Below are 24,960 nucleotides of genomic sequence, written 5' to 3'. Positions count from 1 at the left end.
GTAACACCAGCACTGCCCAAACAAGAACTTAAGAAAGGCATAGCAAGACAGCTTCATACCCCACTGTAACAAGTTTTTGCCCACAAATGCTCTAACCTGTTAGGGAAAAAAATTGCCCTTGTAATACTTCATCTATCATTCTTCATTCTTAAATTAACCTTTTCCACTATACATCTGCACTAGTAAAACACATCAATGCTGTTTTGAAACAGAAGTCATCAACTTTAAACCCAGACTGCTTTTTGCAACAGATGGTCCTTCTCTAGTGTTGTGCATATAAACACTGCATGTGTAAAGGAACAAAAAAGTGGGCAACTGCAGATAATAGATACAAGATTTTAAGAAAATTGCTATTTTTAAAACATTTTCTTAAAAAATGCTCTCAACAAATGTTATCACAATACTTTATTGAATATTATACATTCAAAATTGTGCTTACTTACATATCCACTCCAACTCTGCTAGAAGGACTTCAAATTTCAAGTAATCATTGTGTCAATCCATTCTGATCTATAACAGTTCACTGGCAAGCACCTGGAAAGAGCTGTACATTCTAATTTGTAGAAGTTCTTACTGCAATATAAAAAGCTGCTTACCCTGATAATTATAAATATTAAAACATCTATTTTACTTGCATTCTTTCAAGGCTATAAGCGTTTTTCTCCAAATGGTCATTATAACTTCATCGTAAGTGCATGTTTTGCTCAGAGGTATTCTGTATTATCTCATTATCAAGTGCAACTCAGCATTCATTAATATGAATCATTAAAATATTAATTAATATTCCAAGTATAATACTTGAAACAAAATTTATTTTTTGGAATTTTCTGTTATTTCCAGTTTTGGTATAAACTGAGAATGCTTTAATATAGCTAAGTACAACACAGAAGAAAAAATACTGAAGCAAGGAACATAGCTTAGAGCATTCTGAAATGTCTGTTGCAAAGTGTAAGAAACCAGTTTCATTAGAGACTTGCTTTCATCTTTGAAAAGACTTACATGGGCTTTTCTTCTCTTCGTAGTTGCTTGTTAAAAACTAAATCTAGCAACAGTGATCCCTCTTTGAAGCAAGACCTACCTTTAGTTTACCATAAGCTGAAAGTCTGAGAAAAGAATTACATTTTTGGCTGCTACAACCTCTCCTCCTTTTCTTCACAGCCTATGGTGTGTGAATTTACTCCACAGGTAGGATTACTGTCCTTACTGATACCAGCCACAATTAGGTGCCTTCAAATCTTTCTTACAGGCATGGATCACCATTTAATGACAACTTTTGAGGTAAGGAAGCTGTTGTTCTGGTCCCACTTTGGAATTACAATAGCCAGGCATGCTACAAGTCATTCTGGTTAACTGAAGTAGCTGGATGATTAGGGAAAGTGCTTTTTTCTTCTTTTCTTTTTTTTCAATCAGCTTTCCCTTCTCTAAACAGCTATCTTCAGTCTTGAAGGATCTATTCTAGGCCCACCTTTTGTAGCATCCAGTTCATCATACTCTTCTATTAGGTCAGACAAAGAGGAAATAGCTTCTGAAAAACAGCTTTGCTCCATCCCATCTATTTGCAGATAATGGTGAAGGTGAGCCTAAGAGAATAAAAAAAATGTGTTATCCTTTTCCTGGTATTCAATTGCTTTGGCTCAGTACCATTTAGCCTGCGCTGAAGGGGGGAATGCAAGCACTGTCGAAAGGAGGCTTAGAGACTTCTATCATGACATCCCTTGTTTAAACACTTGGCAACTTTGGTAACAATCCCCTAGTGAATCACAGTAGATATTACTGACTTCTTAAATACCCATCTTTTCATATTGTCTTCTCGGGTACACCTGACCAGCTGCATAATGGGTTTACATGGCAGGGTTTTGGTGGCAGGGGGAGCACAGGGCTGCAGGGGTGGCTTTTGTGAGAAGGTAACAGGAGCTGCCCCCATGCTGAACAGAACCATCCCAGCCAGCTCCAATACGGACCTGCCACTGGCCACAGCCGAGCCCATTAGTGATGCTGGTAATGCCTCTGTGACAACTTATTTATCAAGGGGTAAAAATGCTGCACAACAGCTGTGAGAGAGCAGATTTAGGAAAGCATGACAGAAACAGCCCTGCAGACACTAAGATCAGCAAAGAAGGAACAGAAGTGGAATTCTGAGGCTGGGAAGAAGGCAGTAGAGTGGAGGTGAAGGTATTTTCAGTTTTTGTTTTGTTTCTTGCTGTCCTACTCCTATTGCCTATTTATTATTGGCAATAAATTAAATTAATTTTCCCTAAGCCAAGTCTGTTTAGCCCATGACAATAACTGGTGGGTGATCTTCCTGTCTTTATCTTGACCCACAAGTTTTTCACTGTACTTTTCTCCTGTCCTACTGAGGAAGGAAAGTGGGAGAAAGCTTGGTGGACACCAAGGTTTAGATTAGATATTAGGAAGAAATTCTTTACTGTGCACTGGAACAGGTTGCCCAGAGAAATTGTGGATGCTCCATTCCTGGAAGGCCAGGTTGGATGGGGCTTTGAGACACCAGGTCTAGTGGAAGGTGTCCCTGTCTAAGGCAGAGGGGCTGGAACCAGATGATCAAGGTTCCTTCTAACCCAAACCATTCTACGATTCTGTGATGTTGCCAGATAGGTACAAATTAATAAGGGGTTTAAGCTTTTTAAGCGGCAACTGTTGGAGTGATTCCTTGAGTGGTGACACAAATAAAACCCTTGGGCTGTTAATTATAAGCAGTCCCTTCGTGACACTACGATTTGCATTCCAATTATACAAGATGCTAATGATTAGTGACTACGAATGGACTAATGATAAGAGTTGCACCTTTTTCTTGTAGAGCTTCATAAATCTGTCTTTGAGTTCAATGAAAGTTGGTTTTACACAGGTGTTGTTTGCTAAAGCCAGAAGGGAATGGGAATGGCCCACAGGAGGTACTGAACACAAACCAGTTTTCCAGCCCTCTTGATTCCAGGAGACAAAGTGCAGAGAAGGCTTCAACCTGTGATACAAAAATTTAGTTATCTAAGGAATATAAAGAACACAAAGGGCTAAGTTTCTTTTCTCAGCTAACAGCCCAAAAAGGTTAACATTTAAGCACCCAGGAATAAAGAGGACAGTTGTAACTATCACTATAAATAAGACATTTTAGAATTCAGACTAAACCATTGTGTCTCTATTTTAAATTTAAATTGCAAACATCAATTTTGTTTTGTTAACTTAATATATCAGGATTTGAAAAGCGAAGTTACAAGTACCTGTTTCTATAAAAGGGACTGTGAGCACTCTGAGATTTAGTAAAGGGGCAGACTGGGTGGGGACAATCAGTCTACCTGTAGTTTTGAAATAAGTAAAATACTTTAGATTCTCAGAAATTTTCCCCATGTACCCTTGTATGCCTATAAATTCCATTTTGCTTGCCTTTCCTGTTACATCTATGTAGCTCAATAGTGTAAAAGGTAGAAAATGGATGCTAACAACGCAAAATTGTTAAAATAAGGATGATTTCCTACCTCCATGAAAGTAACCATGAAAGAGAGGGGCCTTCTGTTCAGCAAAAACAAACTTCTACTACAGAACTTATGATTCCAACATCCTTTGCTGTTGACAGACCCCTGGAAGGCTGGACTTTGCTTTCGTTTGCAATTTGGAGAAAGAGAGGAGTAGCACCTCTCTTTATTTGGAAGTCCAGGCATAATATGACTTATTTTCACTCATTACATAAGTTAATTATGTTTTCTTCCCTTCTAAAATTAAGAAAAGGAGGTCAGAGTAAACTGATTTGGTACTGAAACTGCTCAAATGAAAAGTTGGAATGCTCCGGACAACTGCCATCAGTTTCAGTACAAATCCCATGACTACTCTGTGTGGTATTACAAACCTTTCAATATTTCTGCGAAGGTCTGAAACCTGCACATTTCCTCGAACAAGAAGTGCACAGGCGAGGTAGAGGCTGTGCTTTGGATCTGCTTGAATTAGTTGATGATCTCTGCTAAATGCATCTGAGAACATCTGATCCAACCTGGGTGAAAAGAAAACAGTTATCTCCTCTTACTGAAGTAGGATACAGAAGTTCTTCAGAATGCCCATCTTCAGGGTTTAAAAGTTCATAAAATTCTGGATAAAAGTACATTTAACCCAGGACCATAAATGATAGGAAAGATTCAAACCTTTATATGTACATACGTCGGCATTAGAAGTTTTTAAAAACATACTGGATCAATTTTGTCCTCACCCTCAAGTTACAAGCCACTGCTGAGTCAGAGAAGTTGCCTTTATAAAGGCAATTTGGGGCCAATGGTTACAACATCTTAAAATTACGTAAAAGGATTTAACTACTTGGGGTTCTGGTTATGTGGCAATTTGAGTGGCCAATCTCACTGGGAAGGATCTGACAAGGAGTATCAAAGTGCTGCTGATCCTTACAGAACTGACTATTTGCCTGTTACACTTCATTATTTAAAAGGATCAATGAGTCACAGAACTGTATTAATTTTGATTAATGATTTGGGAAAAGACAGGCTGTACATACTTGTCTAGTCTACTTATTCTAATTTTATCACACGACTGCTTTAAAAGATGACACTTCAGATCATATTCTTTCTCTCTTCATTTCCTTAATCAAGTTTTACTGTACTATGGGATACCAAAGATGGTGTTTTGTGGACCCACAACATAACATCTAAGCTATTCTTTCCATTTGTCCCAAATGCTCTACATTTATAATCTCTATTTCTTTTTCTTTGTATCACCTCTGCCACAATCTGCCTATTACAAAAAAAGTAATACAGGAGACAAAAATATTGCTGTTCCCACTTCATCCTGAAACATCTTTGACTGACCATCTCCTTGTAGTCTGCTACCTTCGCCCCAGCCCGGTACTGTCTCTTCAAGGTATATTTTCAACAGACCTGACTGTCACAACTTGCTATTGCAAAATACGGGTGGGCCGGCCCTCTTCTCCACTGGGCATACTTCCATCACTAATCCTTAGCTGCCTCTGCTGCTATTTGGGCCTCTTGCTGACTGAATATAATCCACCAAACCCAGTAAAATCTATTTTAACAGGTTATTTTTCTGCCATGTCAGAGCGATAAATATCTCACAAAATTTGACGTCAGCTTATCATAACAATAAGATGTTAAATAGGCTCACTGCACTCACTGCATCTCCAGACTGAAGTAAGATGCTGTTATGTCCACAAAGAGTCTAGTTAATTCCTTGTTTGTCTTTAGAGTATTTTGTCAGTCAAGTGCAAACTGTTATTCAAAAGAATTTGTGGTGTGGGTTCTAAGTATTACATTTTTCCAACAGAAACACTTCCAGCAGAGATTAAAAGGATGTCAAGTTTACTGGCTCAATCATTACAGAGGAAAGGGAAGACAGATGTTCCACAAATCAGCAGGATGAACTTGAAAATGTGGCAGATGTACAAGTTTTAGAACTTCCACCCTTAGTTTTGCTACAGAATGGAATTTTTAAATGAAAACTATGGAAGAATCAGAAATTAAGCTTTAAATCTGAAACTCCAATAATATTTTTTCTTACCTTCTAGAAGGAACATTAACATCTGTTAGTGTATACAGAGGAGTCAAACTTGAAACCAAATAATGAAGTCGAGGAAATGGAACCAAATTCATGCTGATTTCATTAAGATCCATGTTTAGGGAACCTTCAAATCTAGCAGAGCTGAAAAATGAACAAACTGTTACGAAACTGCTACAAACTAAGTAAATCACTTCTATAAGGTAAACTTCCATGAAATATTTTTCAGCTGCTCTGTACAATAAAACTGTAAAACAGCACACCATTCAAGCAAGTGTTCAAGTATAATTACAAAACTTTCACATCTGGCAGTAACAGTGTTATGTCTTATTTATTTATACTTTCCATTAAAGAACAGTAAATTACCAAGAATGATTCCTTGTTTCCCAATTGTAGTCTTTAGTACTGATTTTCAGTATTAATAATGATTAATACTAGTTAATACTGGTCAATTAATACCAGCTGGTTAATACCAGTTAATTATTGCCACTTTTACTAAACAGGCTATAATAAAACACGTGACTTAGCATTCCTGACAAGCTGTTTAAAAGAAAAACAGGCCAATACTCCAGAAGTATATTTCTTGCAGCAATAGACAGTTTAGGAGCAAAAATTATCTGACAATATTTATAAAATAATACAACTGGCCTAGAAGGGGAAACCTCTGTGGTTTCCATTAACCACTAGTGGAAGACAGTATCCTTCTACCTATAAACTTACTTCAGTTATAAGACTATCATGGCTAAAGCAACACCACTACAATCTGAATACTTCCAAATACTTTAGCATTTAGTAACCAATTCTTAAAAAGAGAAGACTCATATTGAATGAAAACCAATTAGTATTACTCAAGTTCATGCAGGCCTGCATACTTACAGCACACACCACCTCCCACAATCCTACTTTGTTACAGAGGAGTAACCTTTACCTTGTCATGTTCAGCAGCAAGTTGGCTATGATGTTATTCATCGCATCAAATGGTTTCTCTTGTAGTGTTTTTGCTCTGCCTGCACTTGATGTTACCAAGCTGTTTTGCTTCACAGTTGATCCTAACTTCCCAGAATTGATCATCTGATGAATTTTATTAACTATCTCAAACAGAGACTTTGACAGAGGGGGAAAAAAAGCACAGAAGTAGTCTTGAGTAAAGAACTTTTAAATTCAGCACCCCAATTTTTCATTTCTAATAATCTTGAAAGCTCAGACATTGTACTGTTAGTTCAAAGATTATGCCTTTGCTACATCTAAGTCCAACTTTTGAGCAATTCCAGGTGACTGAAGTGTTTCTAAAAGTCTGCGCCTTACATATTACAAATATGTACACAGCTTGACTCAAAAGTTTGAATTTTATTCAACTATTCAAAATCCTTATGAAAATTTAAAATGCAGTTTTAGAAGATAACACCTGTGAAACAAAAAATATAGTCTCTAACTATATTTCACTTTCTCTTGCTTTTTTCATAAGCAAACAGCCAGTCACTGAAGCTAGATTCAAATCTATCTAGCATTTTGCAAGGTCAGGTATATCTATGATTCCCATATCACTAATCAGCACAGTTAAGTTTGTTGGAATCTGGAGAGGCTAGTCATTTCCCTTGCAGGACCCTAATACTATGCACAGATTGATTGCTAAAAGAAGACACTCTGTCTCAGTAAGTAGAAGCTTTTCACCATTTACCTTGAAACGGACATGAAAAAAGTCACTTTCCTTACTTTGAAGGAGCAGAACAACTTTTCAGTGATACCCATGTTCATTTCAAAAGCTTGCAAGTGACTTAGAAGTTCAATTATTACTTAAAAAAATTAAATTATGCATTTGGAGACTTGGTACTCAAATCAGTACAGAAAAGGAAGAGACACTTCCACTGTCTAATAAAAAAAAATTACAGAAATAGAATATTATTTCTTACTTCATTCTCTATTGGTAGTACGCAGTCTGCATGTTCATTAAGCTCCTTCATAGCCAGAACACTGTTATACGGAGAAGTAATAACATCATCTTCACCAGAGGGATAAACTGAAGTAACAAATCTATATACTTCTGGGAATTCCTCCTCAAGCAAATTTAGTACAAAAGTTCCAAGACCAGACCCTGTCCCTAATTATGAATGAAGACAAAATGAGAGAGGACCCCATGTTATCTTAGGCTCTAAGACTCATGTAGGAGACATACAACTTTTCAATTATGTATGTTAATGAATATTTTCTGAAGCATTTGGCTTCAGTAGAGGCTATTCAAATGTAATTAAGGTAGAAAGGTTTTTCCCAGACAGGAAAATAATTAAGTAATAAAATTATTTCCCACAGTATGTCAGTCAGGATGAAGTATACATTCTCAAAAATTTCTGCAAACCATAAAGTCCTATTATGTAACAAACATTTTTCTGACCTAGTATTTCTACTTCTTTTTTTCAATTCTTTTATTTGAATTATGAAACACATTTGCTTAAAAGCATTGAACTGCCCCAACAATACATATTTTTCTTTTAGGGTTTCTTTATGAAGTTTTCTCATTCTTCAGTAAAACATAACTGCCCCTTCCCCCCAGCACTTTAGTGTTAACATCTGTTAATGAGGCTTTTTCCTCATTAACACTAAGCACGCAGCTCTGAGAACTGAACTGTCATCTTTTTCTGAACATTCAGCTACATTCTCAGTGGCAGACAATTTAATCTATGAACAAGACACCAGTTTTCACAATAACAGAAGCAGCATCTGCAGGGTCTCTGAAATTAAGCAAATGGCCACAAAAAAGGCCCTTGACAAAATTTTTGCTTCATATTTAGAGCTATCTTCTGTGTCTTTTACCATCATAACCAGTTATAATACGTGCTAGTCTCACGTAGGTTTCTGGGGTAGGAAGGCTTAGTGGCATGCAATAATGACAAAATTGTCACTGTATAGGATTCTTCTTTTTGGCTTATTAACAAAGTAACTAGATTGGATTCAATAGAATTATGTAGAAGGAAAACAGAAAAACAAAGTTTTTCTAAAGTTAAGCAACATTAGAAGTCTCCTTTAAAGCCTTTTGGAAAACTCCTTCCTCACAATTAAAACCAACTTGATTGTAACAATGTAGTCAGTGTTCAGAGGTCACTGACCCTTCTTCTGATCAGTAATACCTCAGTGTTTGTCTTTGGTACCTGTCTTGATCTACTCATTGCCTCATCTTTAGAATTTTAGCTGCATTTTTGTTCTGGATAGCACACTAGAGTTCCTCAGTGCTCTAACAAAACAAGTGATAAATAATTACAGGTCCAGTTAATTGGACTATGTTAATTTTTTTAATCTGCATTCTGAATGACGTAGATTATTATACTGATTTTCTTTTCAATTTTTTTTTTTTTTCCATCTGTGGCTACTGCCATCATACTCTCCATAAAAAGATTACTTACCACCTCCCATGGAATGAATTATAAAGAAACACTGTAGACAGTCACAATGTTCAGCGGTCTTCCTCAGCTTTTCCACTATGTTTTCCCGGTACTGACAGCCATAGATCTTATGACCTACAGCCCTGAGGACATGAAAAGTACTTTAAAAAACTCCCCAACAATCAAACTTTCAATTTTTTATTTTAACTCCTTCTATGTGATATTTTAGAGTTCAGAGTCCAAAGCTGGGTGCAACACCCCATCTGTGAGTTTCTAAGCTGTGACTACAAATGAGCATATGCAGTCAGGACATGGTTTTAACTTTGAGGATGCAAACAGCTCTAAGTTCACAGCTTTGGAGTGTGCACTTATTATTCTGTACTGAAAAGGAAATAAACTGGATGATCTAATTGTAGTAATGAAATGGAAGCTATGTAGTCCTTAACAATAAAGATATCCCCTATGTGATAAGTGATGTGAAAGATCATCTTTTGAGTACTATGCAAGTCAGTTGCTACAGTAACAAAAAACCCCCAAACAGCTCATTTCCAACACACTTGTCTGCTAGATGGTAAAGTTACAGAATGTTTTATTCCCCATATTGCACTCTCTTTTGGTACATTCGCTGGTGATTTGCTTTCCAGTCTGTAGTGCACTGAATATTATTAGAGCACATTAAGGTCTCCGTGAAAATTTGGAATTCATTATGTTAATCAATCTTTTTTTGAATTTCTCTTTTGGTAATGTAGTTTATATGCACAAAGCCAGACTCTGTGGTGCTTAGAAATCAGAAGTGCATTTGTTCGTATATCTCATTTCCACAGTAGCTGCACAGTCTCAAACTAGATTATGGCTTCGACTAAGCAATGAAAGCAGCTGAATGCCAAAGAAACAAAAATAAAAAGCATGTTCTTTTGTAAAGAAAATCAAAAAAGAGAGAGAGAAAAAAAGACAAAATGATATATCAGCAGAATTATTCTTCTGTAAGAGCCTTTTCAAAGCCCTCCTCCAGGCAACAGTGACTCCAAGTTTGCTGGTAAAATGCTGCAGCTCTCCAGGTGCAGAACGACACAAAAAGCTACGGTTATCATTTCCCCTTTCAAATGCCATCTAATTAGCTGCTAAGAAATGAGTTCTAAAGAGGTTCTCACCAGTTGTTTCCTGAACCAGAAACATCTGTGATAAGCTGCTTGCTATCAAACACATCCCTCAATGGTCCCTGAAGAATTTCATTTACCACACCCTCCTCCATGTCAATCAACAGCGCCTTTGAGAATGGAAAGAATCAAAATTCAGTCAGTAAGCAAACCACCCTTGAAATAATCACACAAAGAAATATAAAATTATTTACAATATAAAAGGAATTCTGTTTCTACTCTGCTCCAGAGAAGCCTTTTCCCCCCCCGCCAGTTGTTAACTCGGAGACCAAGCAGATTCTTCTTAGCTGATTTGCTAGAAGTTGTTCAATAGGACCGCATTTCAGATGGTGAAATTTAGTTAAAATTTTATACCATTTTGCCCCACTACTTAGGAATAAAGAAATTAAAACATTTTTATGTTTCAAGTTTCCTTTTTTCTTAATCATGTAAAGTGGCTCAAAGAAACCCAATCCTTAGTTAATAATATCTGCAATAATTTTATTAACATTCCAATTTAAATTACTCAACAAGACTGGCAGCAAACTGTATTACTGCATTACTAAAAGTTATTATTAGAAATTTTACTATTCAAAGCCGTATTTAAACCTGTATGCAATTTTAAGGACTTCATGAAAATTCCCACACATTTGAACATAAATATTCAATGTAAAAAGAGTGACCTTTATAGATTGCCTTACTCGTGCTTTTAAAGAGCAGATTTTTCCTTTGTAAATATCAGGACCATTACCACCACTTCTGAAAAAAAAATAGTTACAGAAAAAATCTGAGAGCAGATTTGTAACATAAAATACATACTGGAATAAAATTTTATCTTTTATATTTTGTGTTTGGAGGACTATGACAATGCAAACAAACAAACACTGTGAACATGCTGCTAAGACTTCATAATTCCCAAAAGGAATACAACTACAGAACACAATCTCAATCAGAAATATCCTAAACATTACTTCAGGAAGCTGAAAAGATAAGCATTAAAAGTTTACTCCCAGATACAGCCTCAGCTTTGTAGGAATTCTACAAGCATTGCCAAAACGGGAAAGGATTATCTTTTATCAGCACGTGATATGTGTACCCACATCATACAATGGGAAAGAGCTCCCCACGAGCTTTTCAGTGGGGGTAGTACTCGAGGTTGTGCTCGAGGTGTGAAAGCTCTGTAACTGACTTATTCTGCTTATTATGATTAACCAGCTCAGAAATCCTGCTGGGCTGGCATCACTAAATCTTCCTTCTTTCCCAGGACTGGTTGTACTGAGCCAACATAGCAGACTATACATTATGTCACAATCACATTTTTTCCCACTCAAAGGATGAGATACTATGGTCTGGCCAAACTATAATCAACACGGGGAAAAAAGGCAGGGGTACTGGAAGACAGATCTTTTCCATTATTTACCTAATCTGGGAGCTGGCCAAGCCTAAATTTAAAGTATGTCCTTGACCATTCTACATTCAACCACCATTATATTCACAAAACACCGGCTAAAATTCACTACAGCACCAACCAGTGTTCTGAACCTACTGAGTCCCATCAGGAACAAGGGGAAGAGAGTACAGGGCTGCACTGGATTCCACAAGGATTTTCCACCTTCTCACTCAAAGATGGTCTCCAGACACTTCTCATTAGGTGAGCAGCTCACAGCAGCCTCCAATATTCATGTGATTCCTCTAGCCTACACAACACCTATAGGAGTACATTATAGCACCAGTAAATCCACCTAGAGAATTTATCTTCAGGGACTAACAAAATTCAAAGAAGAAATAAAACCAACCCCTAAACAACATTTCTTTTTCTTACTATTGCCTTTGTGGTCTTTTATGCCAGACCATACCTTCAATCACTTGGATTCAATTGCTGAAAAACATCCTCACATTCCTAGAACCATGGGATGGCTTGGGTTGGAAGGGACCTTAAAGATCATCCAGTCCCAACCCCTCTGCCTTGGGCAGGGACACCTTTCACTAGACCAGGTTGCTCAGCGAGAAAACAAATGTTTCTACTGCAGCCAACACATCAATTACAAATTTGGTGGTTTCATTTGGCAGAAACAGACATTTTTTATGGTTTAAAAAAAAAGAAAAAAATATTCAAGGAAATACCCACAAGGAATGACAATAATAAACCTCAATACATTTGCAATGTTCTTTCAAAGAGGTAAAATTTGAGAAAAAGCAATTTGGATTTCACTGCTGTTCTAGTTAAAATCACATGCTGTACTGCAACCTTTTCATATAATGGAAGGAAATAGAGGCTGGTCAAATGTTTTTTTATCAATTAAAAAGCAACAGGCTATTTCAAGTACACATTTTCTTCTTGCAAACTGCAAGGATTTTTTTAACTGGATAGATAAGAGATGACTGAATGGTTTTAAGGTATGAATTGGTTAACTTACAAAAAACAATTATAGACACTACTCTGGGTAACAAAATAGTCAGATAAATAAGATTTAAAAACTGTCAGTTTTATCTATCTTATATACAATTCCTCTTATAACTCTTCAAGAAATTCTGCTCGGTTGCTATTGAGAGGGCACACAATCTGATTGTGATTTGTAATGGCAAAAGCTATCAGATCCTGACTGTCCACGTTTGGTACAAAAGGAAAGGAAAACACACACACTTTCAATGCATTTAACCACTGAAGGTACAAAAGGAAAGGAAAACAAACACACACACTTTCAATGCATTTAACCACTGAAGTATGTATAAATAAAATGGAAATGCAAAGATAAGGTTTTGAGGAGAATACAAAAAAGCAAGATCTTTTACTAGCACAAGCTAAATGACACGAAACAAAGAAAACTGTAACTTAGATTAAAAGAAGATACTACAAGTGCTGATCTACCAGGTTAAACTCATGAGCCGCTTGATAAAAACTTACCTTGTATCTACGTTCCTAAAGAAACTGCTTAAGGCTTCATCATAAATTCCTTTCTAAAAGGAAACAGCACAAAATTATGCGTAATGTCAAAAATTCTCAGTGATTTTCCATGGAATAATGTAAGTTGGAAGGGATCTCTGAAGGACACCTGTCAAACCTCACCACTTGAAACCGAGTGAACATCTCTGTTGAATCCAGCTAGTTCTAGTCAGCTCTAAAAAGAACATTTCATTGAAACATCAGCTTGTTATTAAAAACTGAGAGGAGAATGTAACTAGGAAATTAATTTTTCAGCACAAGATTAAGCAACTGCAGTAGTTTACTGAAGATCCCAAGGCAATTATTAAATTGAAGATCTGCTCTTTAGCTGACTCAGTTCATCACTGATACAACTCTGAGTTCATCACGGGCTCCATGCCTGTGACACCAACGCCCATGGATTTCTGTGAAAAGGACAGCACACTGATTCTTGAACTCCCTGCCAAGGGATAGCATGGAAATTACTTACCCCAACATATAGGTAAAGAGATCTGTCAAATTTAAATAATTTAAGTGCTTTATAGTCACAGCAAGAAAAGTGGTTTTGTTCAGGGTACTCAGCACAATCCTGTGCCCTCCTTATGTTGCTATTTTGATCAGTAAAACTTTACAGCAAGTCATGGCATGAGCTAACGTGGAAAACAATGGTGGGCTTTGGGGGTGTCCTCTTTTGTTTTACTGCCAGTGGCAAAGTACCAGCACTGAACAGCCCTCCCATGTTGCTAACTACCTCCAACCTGCTAATGCCTGGCTGTAGGGACACATCCTGAGCTTTTTGGGGTGAAAATGCTGGAGAAAGCTGACCAGAATTAGGGATCACAGGATCACAGAATATATCGAGTTGGAAGGGACCAAGAAGGAACATAGAGTCCAACCCTTAGCCCTTCAAAGGACACCCCAAGAGTCCCACCATGTGCCTGAGAGTGTTGTCCAAATGCTTCCTGAGCTCTGACAGGCTTGGTGCTGGGGAGTCTGCGCCAGTGCCCAACCACCTTCTGAGCGAAGAACCCTTTTCTAATATGTAACTTAAATGTTCCCTGACACAACTTCATGCCATTCCCTCGGGTCCTGTCACTGGTGACCACAGGAAAGAGATCAGTGTCTGCCCCTCCTCTTCCGCTCATGAGGAAGTTGCAGACTGCAACGAGACCCTCATCTTCTCTTCTTCAGGCTGAACAGACCAAGTGACCACAGCTGCTCCTCATATGGTTTCACCTCAAGACCCTTCACTATCCTCGTGGCCCTTCTTTGGACGTTCTCTAATAGCTTAACGTTTTTTTTTACATTGTGGCACCTAAAACTGCCCCCAGCACTGGAGGTGATGCCGCCCCAGTGCAGAGCAGAGCAGGACAATCCCCTCCCTTGCCTGGCTGGCGATGCTGTGCCTGATGCCCCCAGGACATTGTTGGCCCTCCTGACTGCCAGGGCACAGCTGACTCATGTTCAACTTGCCATTGACCAGGAGCCCCAGGTCCCTTTCCACAGCACTGCTTTCCAGCCTCTCATTCCCCAGTCTGTCCATACATCCAGCATTGTCCCATCCCAGATGCAGGATCCGGCAAACCCCGTTGAACTTCACACGGCTGGTGACTGCCTACCCTGTGATTTAACAAGGTCTCTTAACAGTTAACCTTACGATTTGTTTTCCTGATTAGTTAAACAGCACAAGGACCTGGGGGTGGTTGTGCTCACAGTGAAGCACCCTTAGTTGAACTAAACAAGCGCAGCGCTCTGCGGTCACAGCGACGAGCGCGGAAGGCAGCGAAGGGCGGCTCGGCCCGGGCCGGCGGGGCAGCGGCGCCGTTACCTGGTTGACGGCGGCGTGTTCCCGCAGCGCCAGGTCCCAGAAGCGGCATCCCACCTGGTTCCCGCACTGTCCCACTGCAAAGGGGAGAAACACGGCTCAGGCACGGGGAGGGGGCGGCGGGAGGTCTGGGCGTCACGACCCCCTTACCCTGTACCACCACCGACTGGGTCATGGCAGAACCGGAGGCGCACCTCCTGTTTCGAAGTCGGCGCCCGGAAGCCGCGCCCCCTGAGTTCCTGCGGTGGAACGTCCCAACGGTTGACTCAGCTGCGGGGCGCTCGCCGCCTGCCCGCCGAGAGTGGAACGTGCCATTAGGGAGCGGGGGGGCGGGCAGTACGGGGGAGTAGTGAGGTTTTCAGACCCTGTAAGTCTGACGGGAACCGGAGGGGGACCGCAGGCCCAGGCTCAGCTACAGGAGGCCTGACAAAGACCTGAAATAAAGTCTCTGTACGGGAGAACAGAAGTATTTCCATACACTACAGTTCATTATCCTTTATGGCTAAAAACGGTGCGATAAAGAAACGTTTTATTTTCCCCCAAAACGTAATTCAGAGAGATGGTGTGAAATGTGTGAAACGGTCTGAAAATACAAATTAAAAATTCAATGAAAAAACGGCCATTTGGAAATGCCGTAATGTAGCCTCCCACCAGGCTTGCACATTAAGCTCGGTTTCATGTTTCTTGTGCATATAATTGTCCACAGTGAAAAAATGAAGAGTGTAGAGATGCTGTTGTCTCAGCATGGCGAGACCGGTCTGCAACACAGCTCAGCTGCAAAAGCACCGAGTCGTTTATGTTGGAAAAAACCTTTAAGACCATCAAGTCCAACTGTTAATTCAGCACTGCCAAGTCCAGAACTGAAACAGTAAAAAATGTGGGACATGCAAAGCTTGCAGAAAGCTGTCTTGTGACACAGATGGCATTTCTGCTTCCTGTGGGAGGAAAAAAGCATTTCCATGCAACCCAGTCCATTAGGTTTTATGGCTAAAACGTTCCAACAAAATACACTTTTCCCAAATATATTATTTGTAATGCTGGTGTACAAACAAAATATGGTAAATAAAAATTTTAAGCCTTTATTTGCTCCTAGACATGACCTGGTGTCCTGTAGAGATTAATTGTAGGTCTACAGGAAAATAAAATTATAATAAATGACTATTTAAAAAAAATTTCCTGGAAGTATTATGTATGTGTTGCAGCAAATAAAGTATTGTACAATACAAGATAAGAATGCATTGTATACAAGAAAGAGATACACAGACAAATTTTGTAAAACTTAATTGAAATTCATATTGCTCTTAAGAAAAAGTACTGAGCGGCCCAAGCTTTACTCACGTGTCATGTATGAAAGGTATGAGAAGGACCAATGGCTTTAGTGTTTTAAGCATGTTTGGCATGAATAGAGTAACACTGCCTCAAACATTTCTTTTCTATAAACTAATCACCAGTGTAAAACTACATGAATATTAATCAGGAAAGTACTTAGTCATTTCTCTCCAGACAGACTAGATGTAACCTAGTCTTAATTTTGTTCCCTGTGGTTTTTTGAAGTGGTCCAAACTTGTAGGCTATGCTATTAGATGTCAAACTGCTTCTATACTTCTTGCCTACTGTCATGTCCTTAAAGTCTTCTCTTCACAGGTCTTCTTGGCCTCACTTAGGTTAAAAGCAGTACAGCATTGCTTATAAGCATTCTAAAGCTTACTTTAAATTCTACAGAACCTGTTAATATTACTGTATCTGGCTTGCTTTCTTCTTGTGTAATTAGCTCCACTTTCTATTGTTTTTTAAGTTAATTGTAGTTTTTGTGTTTTATGTCCCCTCAAGACTCAGCCTAGTGAGATTCACCCTACTGAACATGATGTTGCAGCAAGACACTCTGTGCTTTGGCTTCCAGTGTTCTTTAAGTGGTCTGTGAAGGCAAATGTAAAGTGATTATTCTCTCTGAGCCTGGAAACACTGTGAATTGGGGATGCACCTGAGATTCATGTTCATGTGGGGACATTTTTTATCCAAAGGAGGTCCAAGAGCAGGAAGGTGACATGTAGTAGCCAGACTGGCTTGATGCATATGCTCAGAGAGCATATTCAACTCTGTGAAAGAAATAATCACATGCTTGACTTTCTGTTTTGTTGTAGATGGAGCTCCACTTCACCTACATAGTATAAAATGCATGAATCTATACAGGTCCCCTCGGAGACACTTTTGTCTATGTTAATCATTTAATCAACAGACTTATGGCAATGTGTGTTTCTTACCCTTAATTTGTCAGTACCATTTTGTTGATGTGTTATACAGGAATGGTGTTCCACAGCTTTGGAACACAAATTGAGTATTGTATAAATAACTTACTATGTTATTGAGTGGAAATGAATTGCCATGGACCACAGTGAATCTGTGAATAACCCTTAAATCCCGCACTGTAACAAGAGCCAGAAGTACCTCACAAGTTAAATATGTGTGCTATGCTTTCAGCGTCTTTTTAATAACAGTCATTTGACTATTTAGGCCACATGCTGCTGTAGGGAGAATACACTGGAATTCGAACTAATGTTATCCCTTGATTTATATCAGGTCTTAGTTCACATATGAAGGTTTGTCAGTTTGTAATTTTAATTTTAATTTTTTTTTGTTTGTGTGTTTAGGTTTTTTTTTAATTTAGAATTGTTGGATTTTGGGAAATTACTGTCAGGCTTGTAACAGTTCATCTTTCATTCTTCTGGTCAGGCTGTTGTCCATACTCTGGATTCTTGAGAAGAACTCTGTTCTCTCCACATAGAATCACAGAATGAACTAGGTTGGAAAAGACCTTTAAGATCATCTCGTCCAACCTATGACCTAACACCTCCTCATCAACTAAACCATAGCACTGAGTGACACGTCCAGTCTTTTTTTAAGCATGTCTGGGGACGATGACTCCAACACCTCCCTGGGCAGACGATTCCAGCACACAATCACTCTTTCAGCGAAGAATTTTTTTTCAACATCTAATTTAAACTTCCCTTGGCACACCTTAAGACTGTGTCCTCTCATTCTGTCAGTTGTTGCCTGGGAGAAGAGACCGACTCCCACCTGACTACAAGCACCTTTCATGTAGTTGTTGGGGTTAGGATGAGGGTTAGGGTTTGGGGTACATCTTGAGATGAAGAGTTAGAGGGCACTGAGATCCCATTTATATCCTGTATTTTGAAGAATTTTGATGAGCATTTCTTCTTGAAATTGGTTTCTTTCTTAGATAGTCATTCAATTGTCCAATTTCAGAATATTTCAGGATACAATAACTGTGTAGTTGCAGCCCTAATTTAGGTAATGGCTATAACAACACTTATTAAAACCTTGAATCTTGCCGAGAAAAGTTATAATCTCCTTAGGGTCACTGCTCATTTTCTGTAGGCTTTCTGCAGAATTTAGTTAGTTATATTCATGTTGAAAATGGAAATGGACAATCTGACAATATAGCTGAGAACTTGAGGGTTTTTCCCAAATCTTTGTAGATGAAGGCTTTTGTACTTTGAAGCTGTAATTTTTAAGATAGATACAGAAGAGAAATTGAATTCTGGGAAGATTTCTGCTTAGGCAGTTGCCTTCTCTTAAACACCAGCAGCCTTGAAATGAGGGCAGAGGCATGGACAAGGTAATGCATCACATACTGACTTTCTTTGGTGCATATGAAATGGTAATTTTAAGGTCTATGTGGATGTTGGGGGCAGGGAAATTTACATTATTTTCTGCTCTCTCCTGAGTCCATAAGTATCCACTGCTTTATAGTGTTTTTCTTTGGAAACCCTGTTCTGCAGAGAGAAAACCTACACCTCTGAAGCCTAGAAGGGAAAATTGAGGAAGATGCCCTCCAAAACACTGCTGTGTTTGATTAGCTGGTGATATAGTTAAGAGAAGTAAATTGAATAGTAGCAGTTTATGAATTTTAATGTGGTTTTTATTCACATACTGTTTTAGTGTATTTTCAGTTTTCCATATATAAAGTATGCAAAGGAGTGATTAATCGGAAAAGTCATTCTTAAATGTAAATCCACAGAATGAAACCAAATCACATTTCAGCAAATATGGCTAAGAGAAATATTGTTTATTCACAGAGCTTGGATGTGGATATGAGAAAATACGCTTTGGTTTGAAGTAGGTGTAAGACAGAAAAACATTCTGAGTATGTGTGTACCAGTTGACATACAATGCTCCGCTTAATACCAGCATTCACTAAACTCTGATGCTCTTAGGGGGCACAAGCATATGCTATTCCTGGCTATCTCTGCTGAGCAGCTGCAGGCAACTCAAAAGGAATTTCAGTAATCCTTGTAACGAACCTATCTAAGCAGGGAATCTGCTGTTTTTTTCTCTCCAGCAATAGGGTCCTGGAGACCAGGACCTGAGGAAGCTTACCTCAGGCTGTGGTGTCATGAGCTTTTTTGAGTCAATCTAACAACTCACTGGCACTGGGAGGAGAGAGACTTCCTTTTTTTTCCTGCTCCCAGCTGCACTGCTCTGGCACCATCCATGGCCTCTGTAACCAGTGGGAACCCAGCTCACTGATCTGAGGACATTCACCCTCAACACCAATAATAAAAAAAGTTCCCAAAGCAAAAGCCGTAATTTTTCTGTTCCATGTCTGGGTAGTAGCTGGGAGCAGGAAAAAGCTGAGCAAGCACACTGGTTTTGGTGCCTGAGATAAAGATGGCATTTAAAGGTAACTGGATTTAGGGATCTATGCCTGATCCAGAGAGATTGAAGAGGGATACTTTACTGCTTGCTTCTCAAGTATGAACAGTGGGCTGTGGAGTGATGAAAAGAAGGGTCTATATATCAGTCCCAGAAGCAGAGGGTGTCTGTAAGGGGTTGGAAGGGGAATCAGTCCTTGGAGCATATTGCCTGAGAGTTGCAGGGAAGAGAAAAGGGGATGTGTTCAGGAGAAGGCAAGCAGAACAGGAATGGGGCTGAAAGTATGAGCAGAGCTAACAAGGCTGGTGAAAGGAGAGACAGTGACTGATGAATCCCCACTGTGTTCACTTACCACCCAATATTGGACTCTAGAGACAAGTGGAGAGTCAATGATGGGGTCCCAGCTGCTGGAGAGTTCCTGTGCCTGTGCATCCAGAGGTTGCAGTTCTTTATCCAGAGTAAGCCAAGTCTGCTGCAGTGTGTCAAAACACTTTTTTCACCCTACTGAGAGTAGTAGGGAAGCTGCTGCTTAGTGCTTACATATGTACCTTATCCTGGTGGTTCTTCCATCTGTCCATACTTTCAAGATCTTTGGATTCCAGTTGTCATTTATGTGTTTTCCAGATGAATTCCTATTAATTTTTAGTCTCTAGGGTGTTGTCCTTTATTTTCACATTTCATACTTTCCTGCTTTGCAGCTGGTCATGTTTTGAGTTGGTTCCAACAATAATTTGCTCAGCAACCATAAAACTTTCTGTAACATTATTTTATTCTTTAAAGAAAAGAAAGCTAAATGATTCCTTGTAGGTGATCACTGAAGGGACTAAGTTTTGCAAGTGACTTGTGTCTATTTCATGTTCAAGCCTACTGTGAGTTGAACCCTACCATTAACTTCCATTTACCTTCTATGGGTATAACATAGCTCAGATTTACAGCCCTTTGCCTTCTATCTTCCCATTTCACTCCCGGTTCCTCTGCAGCAGCATATCTTCCAAAGGAACATGTTCCTTGTTTGAGGATTACTGCTGTGAACTGAAGTCCTGCAGGAGTCTCACAGGGAAGTGATGGTTTTGTATAAGGGAGTCACCTGAAACTGTGACTGTGATTCTGCTTTCTACACTTCATGTTTACTTGTGTAACATTAGTGCAAATGAGATCACAATGAGATTGTGAATTTAGTGCTGTGTTTGCATGTAAGTGCATTTAAAAATTCGGAGAAAAAACTTGAAATTTGGAATTGTCTCTAAGGCAAGCATTACTCTAAAATTACCTAGTTTAGGTAAATGAGCATATATATATATAAGCATCTGTCTTAAAAGATATACATCTTTTCTTCATATTGTGCTAGAACATATCCATGAAGTCTAGAAGTGGAATAAAAATGTTAATTTTTCATTGTTTGTAAGCTTACATAATTAGTATACTCTCTTCCCCCATTTTATTTGAGGAATATATAAATGAGTTGAATGGAAAATTAAAAATATACAATAAGATCTCTGAAAAGTATTTGTGATGTAAATCTCTTATCTAGCTTTATTCTCTAATGTGCTTTAGCAGATCTTTTTCTGTGGAACAAAGGGTGACTAAGATACGGAATGAAATTTTGTAGAGGATCTATTTTGAAAGTAACATTTAATATCATTTTAATTTCCTTTATAGTCCCATATTTTTGTGTAACAGACTGGCCACGCATACACTGTAAGAAATGGTAAAGCTCACTCTTGTGGTATATTAAGAGAAGTGCAGAAGCAACAGCCCTTTATTCTTCAGTGGTTTTTGTTTGTGTGTAAATATTAGAACTGACCCCCCTTCCTGCTTTCTGTAGATGTAGCTGTGATATTTTCATTCTTCTTTTCTTGCTGAACACGGTTTCTTTTGCTCCAGTTTTCTTTCTGTGGTCTAAGGAACTTTTCAGAATCGATGCAGTGCACTATCAGGCTGCTGGACAGGTATTAATGCTTACAGCACCACTAACCAAAGCTGCTTTACTAAAACTCACTGGCTTTTCATCAATCATGAAGTTACGAATGCAGCCAATGAAGGAATTGCGTGTAGTCAGGCTTGATGTTAGCAGGGACTCTGGAAGAAGGAGATTAAAAAAATGAAATAAATAAAAATTTAGAGCTCATGATGGGCAAAATAATCAGTTTGATGGCAGAATCTTTTAAATTTGCTGCTAAGTGCAGCTCTTCTGAATCTTCTGTGGTTCTTTTAAAACACTTGGCCTATTGCCAGTGTCCTAGAGGCCGTTAAAGTATGGTTAGTTACCTAGTTATGTAAAACTCCTGATACTACATTGTCAACAGAGACACAATTTTGCATTTTTTTGACAACTACATTTTCTTTTAAGTAACAGAGTAGGTAAGTCCCAGTGTCTGTTTTTGTAATTTAGCATCACATGTATTATCATCTGTGTCTGATTTGTTAGTTTGCATCCAGTTTGCTGTATCTGCATGGCACTATTTAGAATTATATCTTGTTTGTTGTTGTGAAGTTCTGTGTAAGAGTTTCTTGTGCCAGGCTGATAATAGCATTGTAGAGCCAATTTATGGCATTGCTTTAGTATTCTATAATTAATGTAGAAATAGAAGGCTCTATTATGAAGCAGAACAGCGTTTGCAATTACCTCTTTATATTACCTCTCTGGGAAGAGTTCTGTCCTAATAAAATTTGAGTTTGGATTTAAAGAGTGAACAGGCATCTGGACATAGATTTTATTATTCCCTTTAAGCTCATTTTACCTCCTGGTAGTGTGGGATGGATGTGAACACCATGCACTCAAGCCACTAATCCAAGATAAGCATTATAATGAATTTTGTAGTTAGAGCCGTTAATGATTGACATTCAAGGCTCAGAGAAATAATGCTTCATGTTTTCAATGAGAAATGTACTGGAGTTGACTTAAAAATTGTATCACATAGTGTTGATTACGGTTTGTTTATGAACCCCAACAGAGTAGCTCTGTCTGTTGAGTAAGGGAAGGAAATGTAGTAATCTTGGCCCATGCTACACAGATGGTCTGTGAGTCACAAACACACAGGAGCAGAAATCGGTCTGGTAGGAACCCCTAGTCAGAAAAAGAATCTCCATGTTTTGTTTTGTGTTCAAAGATGCCATTGCTTGAAGGAGAGGAAAGAAGCCTACCAGCAACTAAACCTTGGGACTCCAGTTACAGTGACAGAGAGTTTCCAATCCCATAAATAAATAAATCACTTCCTAAAAAACCAGTAAGCCCACATGGGAAGGTAAAATAGAAAAAAAAGAATTTTTTTTAGTAGTTCACTGAATTCTCTACTGAATCCATATCTTACCCTCCAGCAGCTGTGAATGTTTTAATTTCAGTGAAGCAGCACATTTTTTTCTTGGAGAACTTGAGGCAGAACATTTCTGATCAGCTCTTGAGCCTTTGAATTTTACCAGGTTGTTCACATGTTTTGTTCTTTTTTAAAATGAAAAGTAAGTCTTTATGCTTTCTCTGGAAACAGGGTTGAAATCTGAGAACAATGTACCACAAAGATACCAAAAACGTACCTGGTACACCTCCAATAAACACTGGCTCCCTGTGGTCAATTGCCTTTGGATTTAGCGGCCCTACCACATGGTTGACTTCAGAGTCTACATCCAGCTGCACCACATTTGCATCTCTAATAACTGAAAGGAGAAGGAGCAGGGGTCAGCAAGAAGTAGCACATGAGTTTTCTATGACAGACAGGAGTTACCTGTTTGGTGTGAGTAGTTGATTTAGTATTTGCTAGATCGGGTGTAAGCCATCAGTGACAATGTGAGGGTGGATTCTGTCATGGAGCACGGCCAATGGAATATACACTGGGAGCAAGGGTGCTTTTGAGTGGGGCTCTTGATCAGTGGTAGCAGTGTTCAGGCTCCAGGTTATGAGCATACAATGGCAGGTGGCTTAGAAAAACTGTTTGCCGAATCACTCCCAGTTGGGGATGTATTAAAATGCAGTGAGGCATCTCCCTTGCTTGTGTGCCTGGATTTCCTTCAGAACAGAACCTGAATGCTTGTGGAAAGGGCGCAGACTTTGATCTCTTCTGCAGTGATAGTGGAAGACATCTGCATCTAGACAGGAATATAAGGGGATTCAAAGTAGCCAGGGTTTGGAAGCACTTTTTGACTTTTAAAACCAGGAAAGAAGGATGACTGTCTGGCACACAGGGAAAATCCTGACTGTAGATATCTCTATGTTGTGAGCAAAAGGTTCCCCACATCCGTCTTGTTATTTTACTTTTAAGAGCAGCATATACTTGTGCCTACTGTATTCTATCAACTTATTTAACCTCTAATTGGGAAAGGAAGAATATGATCTGGTGTATAAGTTAGGAAAGGTAGCCAGCATTTCAGCTAGGCTGCTTTCTGTTCTTTGAGTAAGGAGCTTCCATCTTTGTTTGTTCTTCCTATCTTTGTAGGAACTTGTGCTTGTCCTTGCAGGAAGCTCTATAGTTCTGTGTCTGAGGGATGAGTAAGCCTGTGTCTTTCACACAAACTTGGGTCTTGACAGGTGAAAAAGAAGAACTGAAAATACTTCTGCATTGCCAATGCTCTAGCCCATGGAGATGGATATCTGGGGAGGGGCAGATGGGCTCTTCTACCTTAATTAGGAGGTGATCACTTTTTACTGACCTGCAATTCGATGCCACCTGCCATCGCAGAGACTCTGTTTCAGTGTCACTGAAGTTGAAAAATCCCGGATTCCATTATTCAGTTTCACAGTAACCTGAGGGAAAATAACGTAATCATCACTTTAAACCCCCTCTTTTTCTCTTTTTACCTTCTGTTTAATAATGTTGTATTCCCCACTCAAAACCTGTCAAGTATCCAAGAGAAAGGAAAACATGATTTCATTAAATTCTTCAAAATAAAGTACCTTTTAAATCCAAATTTATTTTGTTTGGGTTTTTTTCAGTTGTTCAGATTCAGTAACTCTGAGACATTCCTAATTATCTCAAGGAAGAGTTCAAAAAAAGATTTAAAAATAAGGGCTAATTTCACTCATTTACTAGTACCTCTACTCTATAATTTCCTGGGTGGTAAATTAGTGTTTAGAGGCATCAGATGATGTTTTGGAAACTTGCTAGCCACTTAATAAAGGAAAACAGTCATGAAAAACCCAAGTATAAACAAGCAGAAAAGATGTGAGAAAGGAATAGACAGCAAATTTAAGAATGACTTTTAAGTTACTTGTTCAAGCTTACCAATAAATCTGTGGGAGAGCTAGAAAGTGAACTTAATTCTGAATTTTGCACCTCTGCTTCAGTTAATGGATTAATATCTCTCTGCGTGGAAATGTTCCAGCAGCAGCAAAACAGTGTTGTGCCCCTATTGTGGAGTATGGGATTCCTGGTGATGATTGCCAGAGAACTCCACATTCTGAGTCCAAACAATCAGGCCTTTCAAATGTCGAAGTTGTCCCTGATTATGCTGACTCCAAGTGGACTGAAAATCACAGAATCGTAGAATGGTTTGGATTGGAAAAAGATCATCTCGTTC

At 38.8% G+C, this 24,960-nt stretch overlaps 2 protein-coding genes across 11 annotated transcripts in view; both read right to left on the bottom strand.

Moving 5' to 3' along the window:
- Nucleotides 1-387: 387 nt before the first annotated feature.
- Nucleotides 388-15,040, bottom strand: TUBE1 (tubulin epsilon 1). Of its 9 annotated transcripts, none has more exons than XM_039569858.1 (12): nt 14,973-15,040; nt 14,782-14,855; nt 12,936-12,988; nt 10,732-11,738; nt 10,046-10,161; nt 8,916-9,037; nt 7,431-7,618; nt 6,449-6,624; nt 5,524-5,664; nt 3,857-3,997; nt 2,803-2,977; nt 388-1,580 (listed from the first exon to the last, which is right to left on the bottom strand). In XM_039569858.1, exons 4-12 carry the CDS (start codon nt 10,996-10,998, stop codon nt 1,422-1,424), a joined length of 1,485 nt encoding a protein of 494 aa, XP_039425792.1. In that variant the 5' UTR covers nt 10,999-11,738; nt 12,936-12,988; nt 14,782-14,855; nt 14,973-15,040; the 3' UTR covers nt 388-1,421. The 9 variants fall into 9 exon arrangements, with proteins under 9 accessions (XP_039425792.1, XP_039425798.1, XP_039425794.1 ...); XM_039569864.1 differs by having other exon boundaries at nt 10,732-10,789; XM_039569860.1 differs by having other exon boundaries at nt 10,732-10,789; nt 14,929-15,018.
- A 3,660-nt stretch (nt 15,041-18,700) lies between these two features.
- The window catches only part of LAMA4 (laminin subunit alpha 4), a 100,146-nt gene continuing 93,886 nt past the window's right edge, over nt 18,701-24,960 (bottom strand). For both annotated transcript variants that reach the window (XM_010402732.4, XM_010402740.4), the window contains exons 36-38: nt 24,094-24,187; nt 22,984-23,103; nt 18,701-21,531 (exon numbers count right to left, since the gene is read on the bottom strand). In XM_010402732.4, coding sequence (XP_010401034.2) covers nt 21,386-21,531; nt 22,984-23,103; nt 24,094-24,187 — 360 coding nt within the window. In that variant the 3' untranslated portion in view covers nt 18,701-21,385. The remainder of the gene's footprint in view (nt 21,532-22,983; nt 23,104-24,093; nt 24,188-24,960) is intronic.

This window comes from Corvus cornix, chromosome 3, assembly GCF_000738735.6.
Source record: "Corvus cornix cornix isolate S_Up_H32 chromosome 3, ASM73873v5, whole genome shotgun sequence".
Lineage (NCBI taxonomy): Eukaryota > Metazoa > Chordata > Aves > Passeriformes > Corvidae > Corvus > Corvus cornix.
Note: the sequence above shows the minus strand (reverse complement) of the source record. Positions and strands in the feature narration are given on the sequence as shown.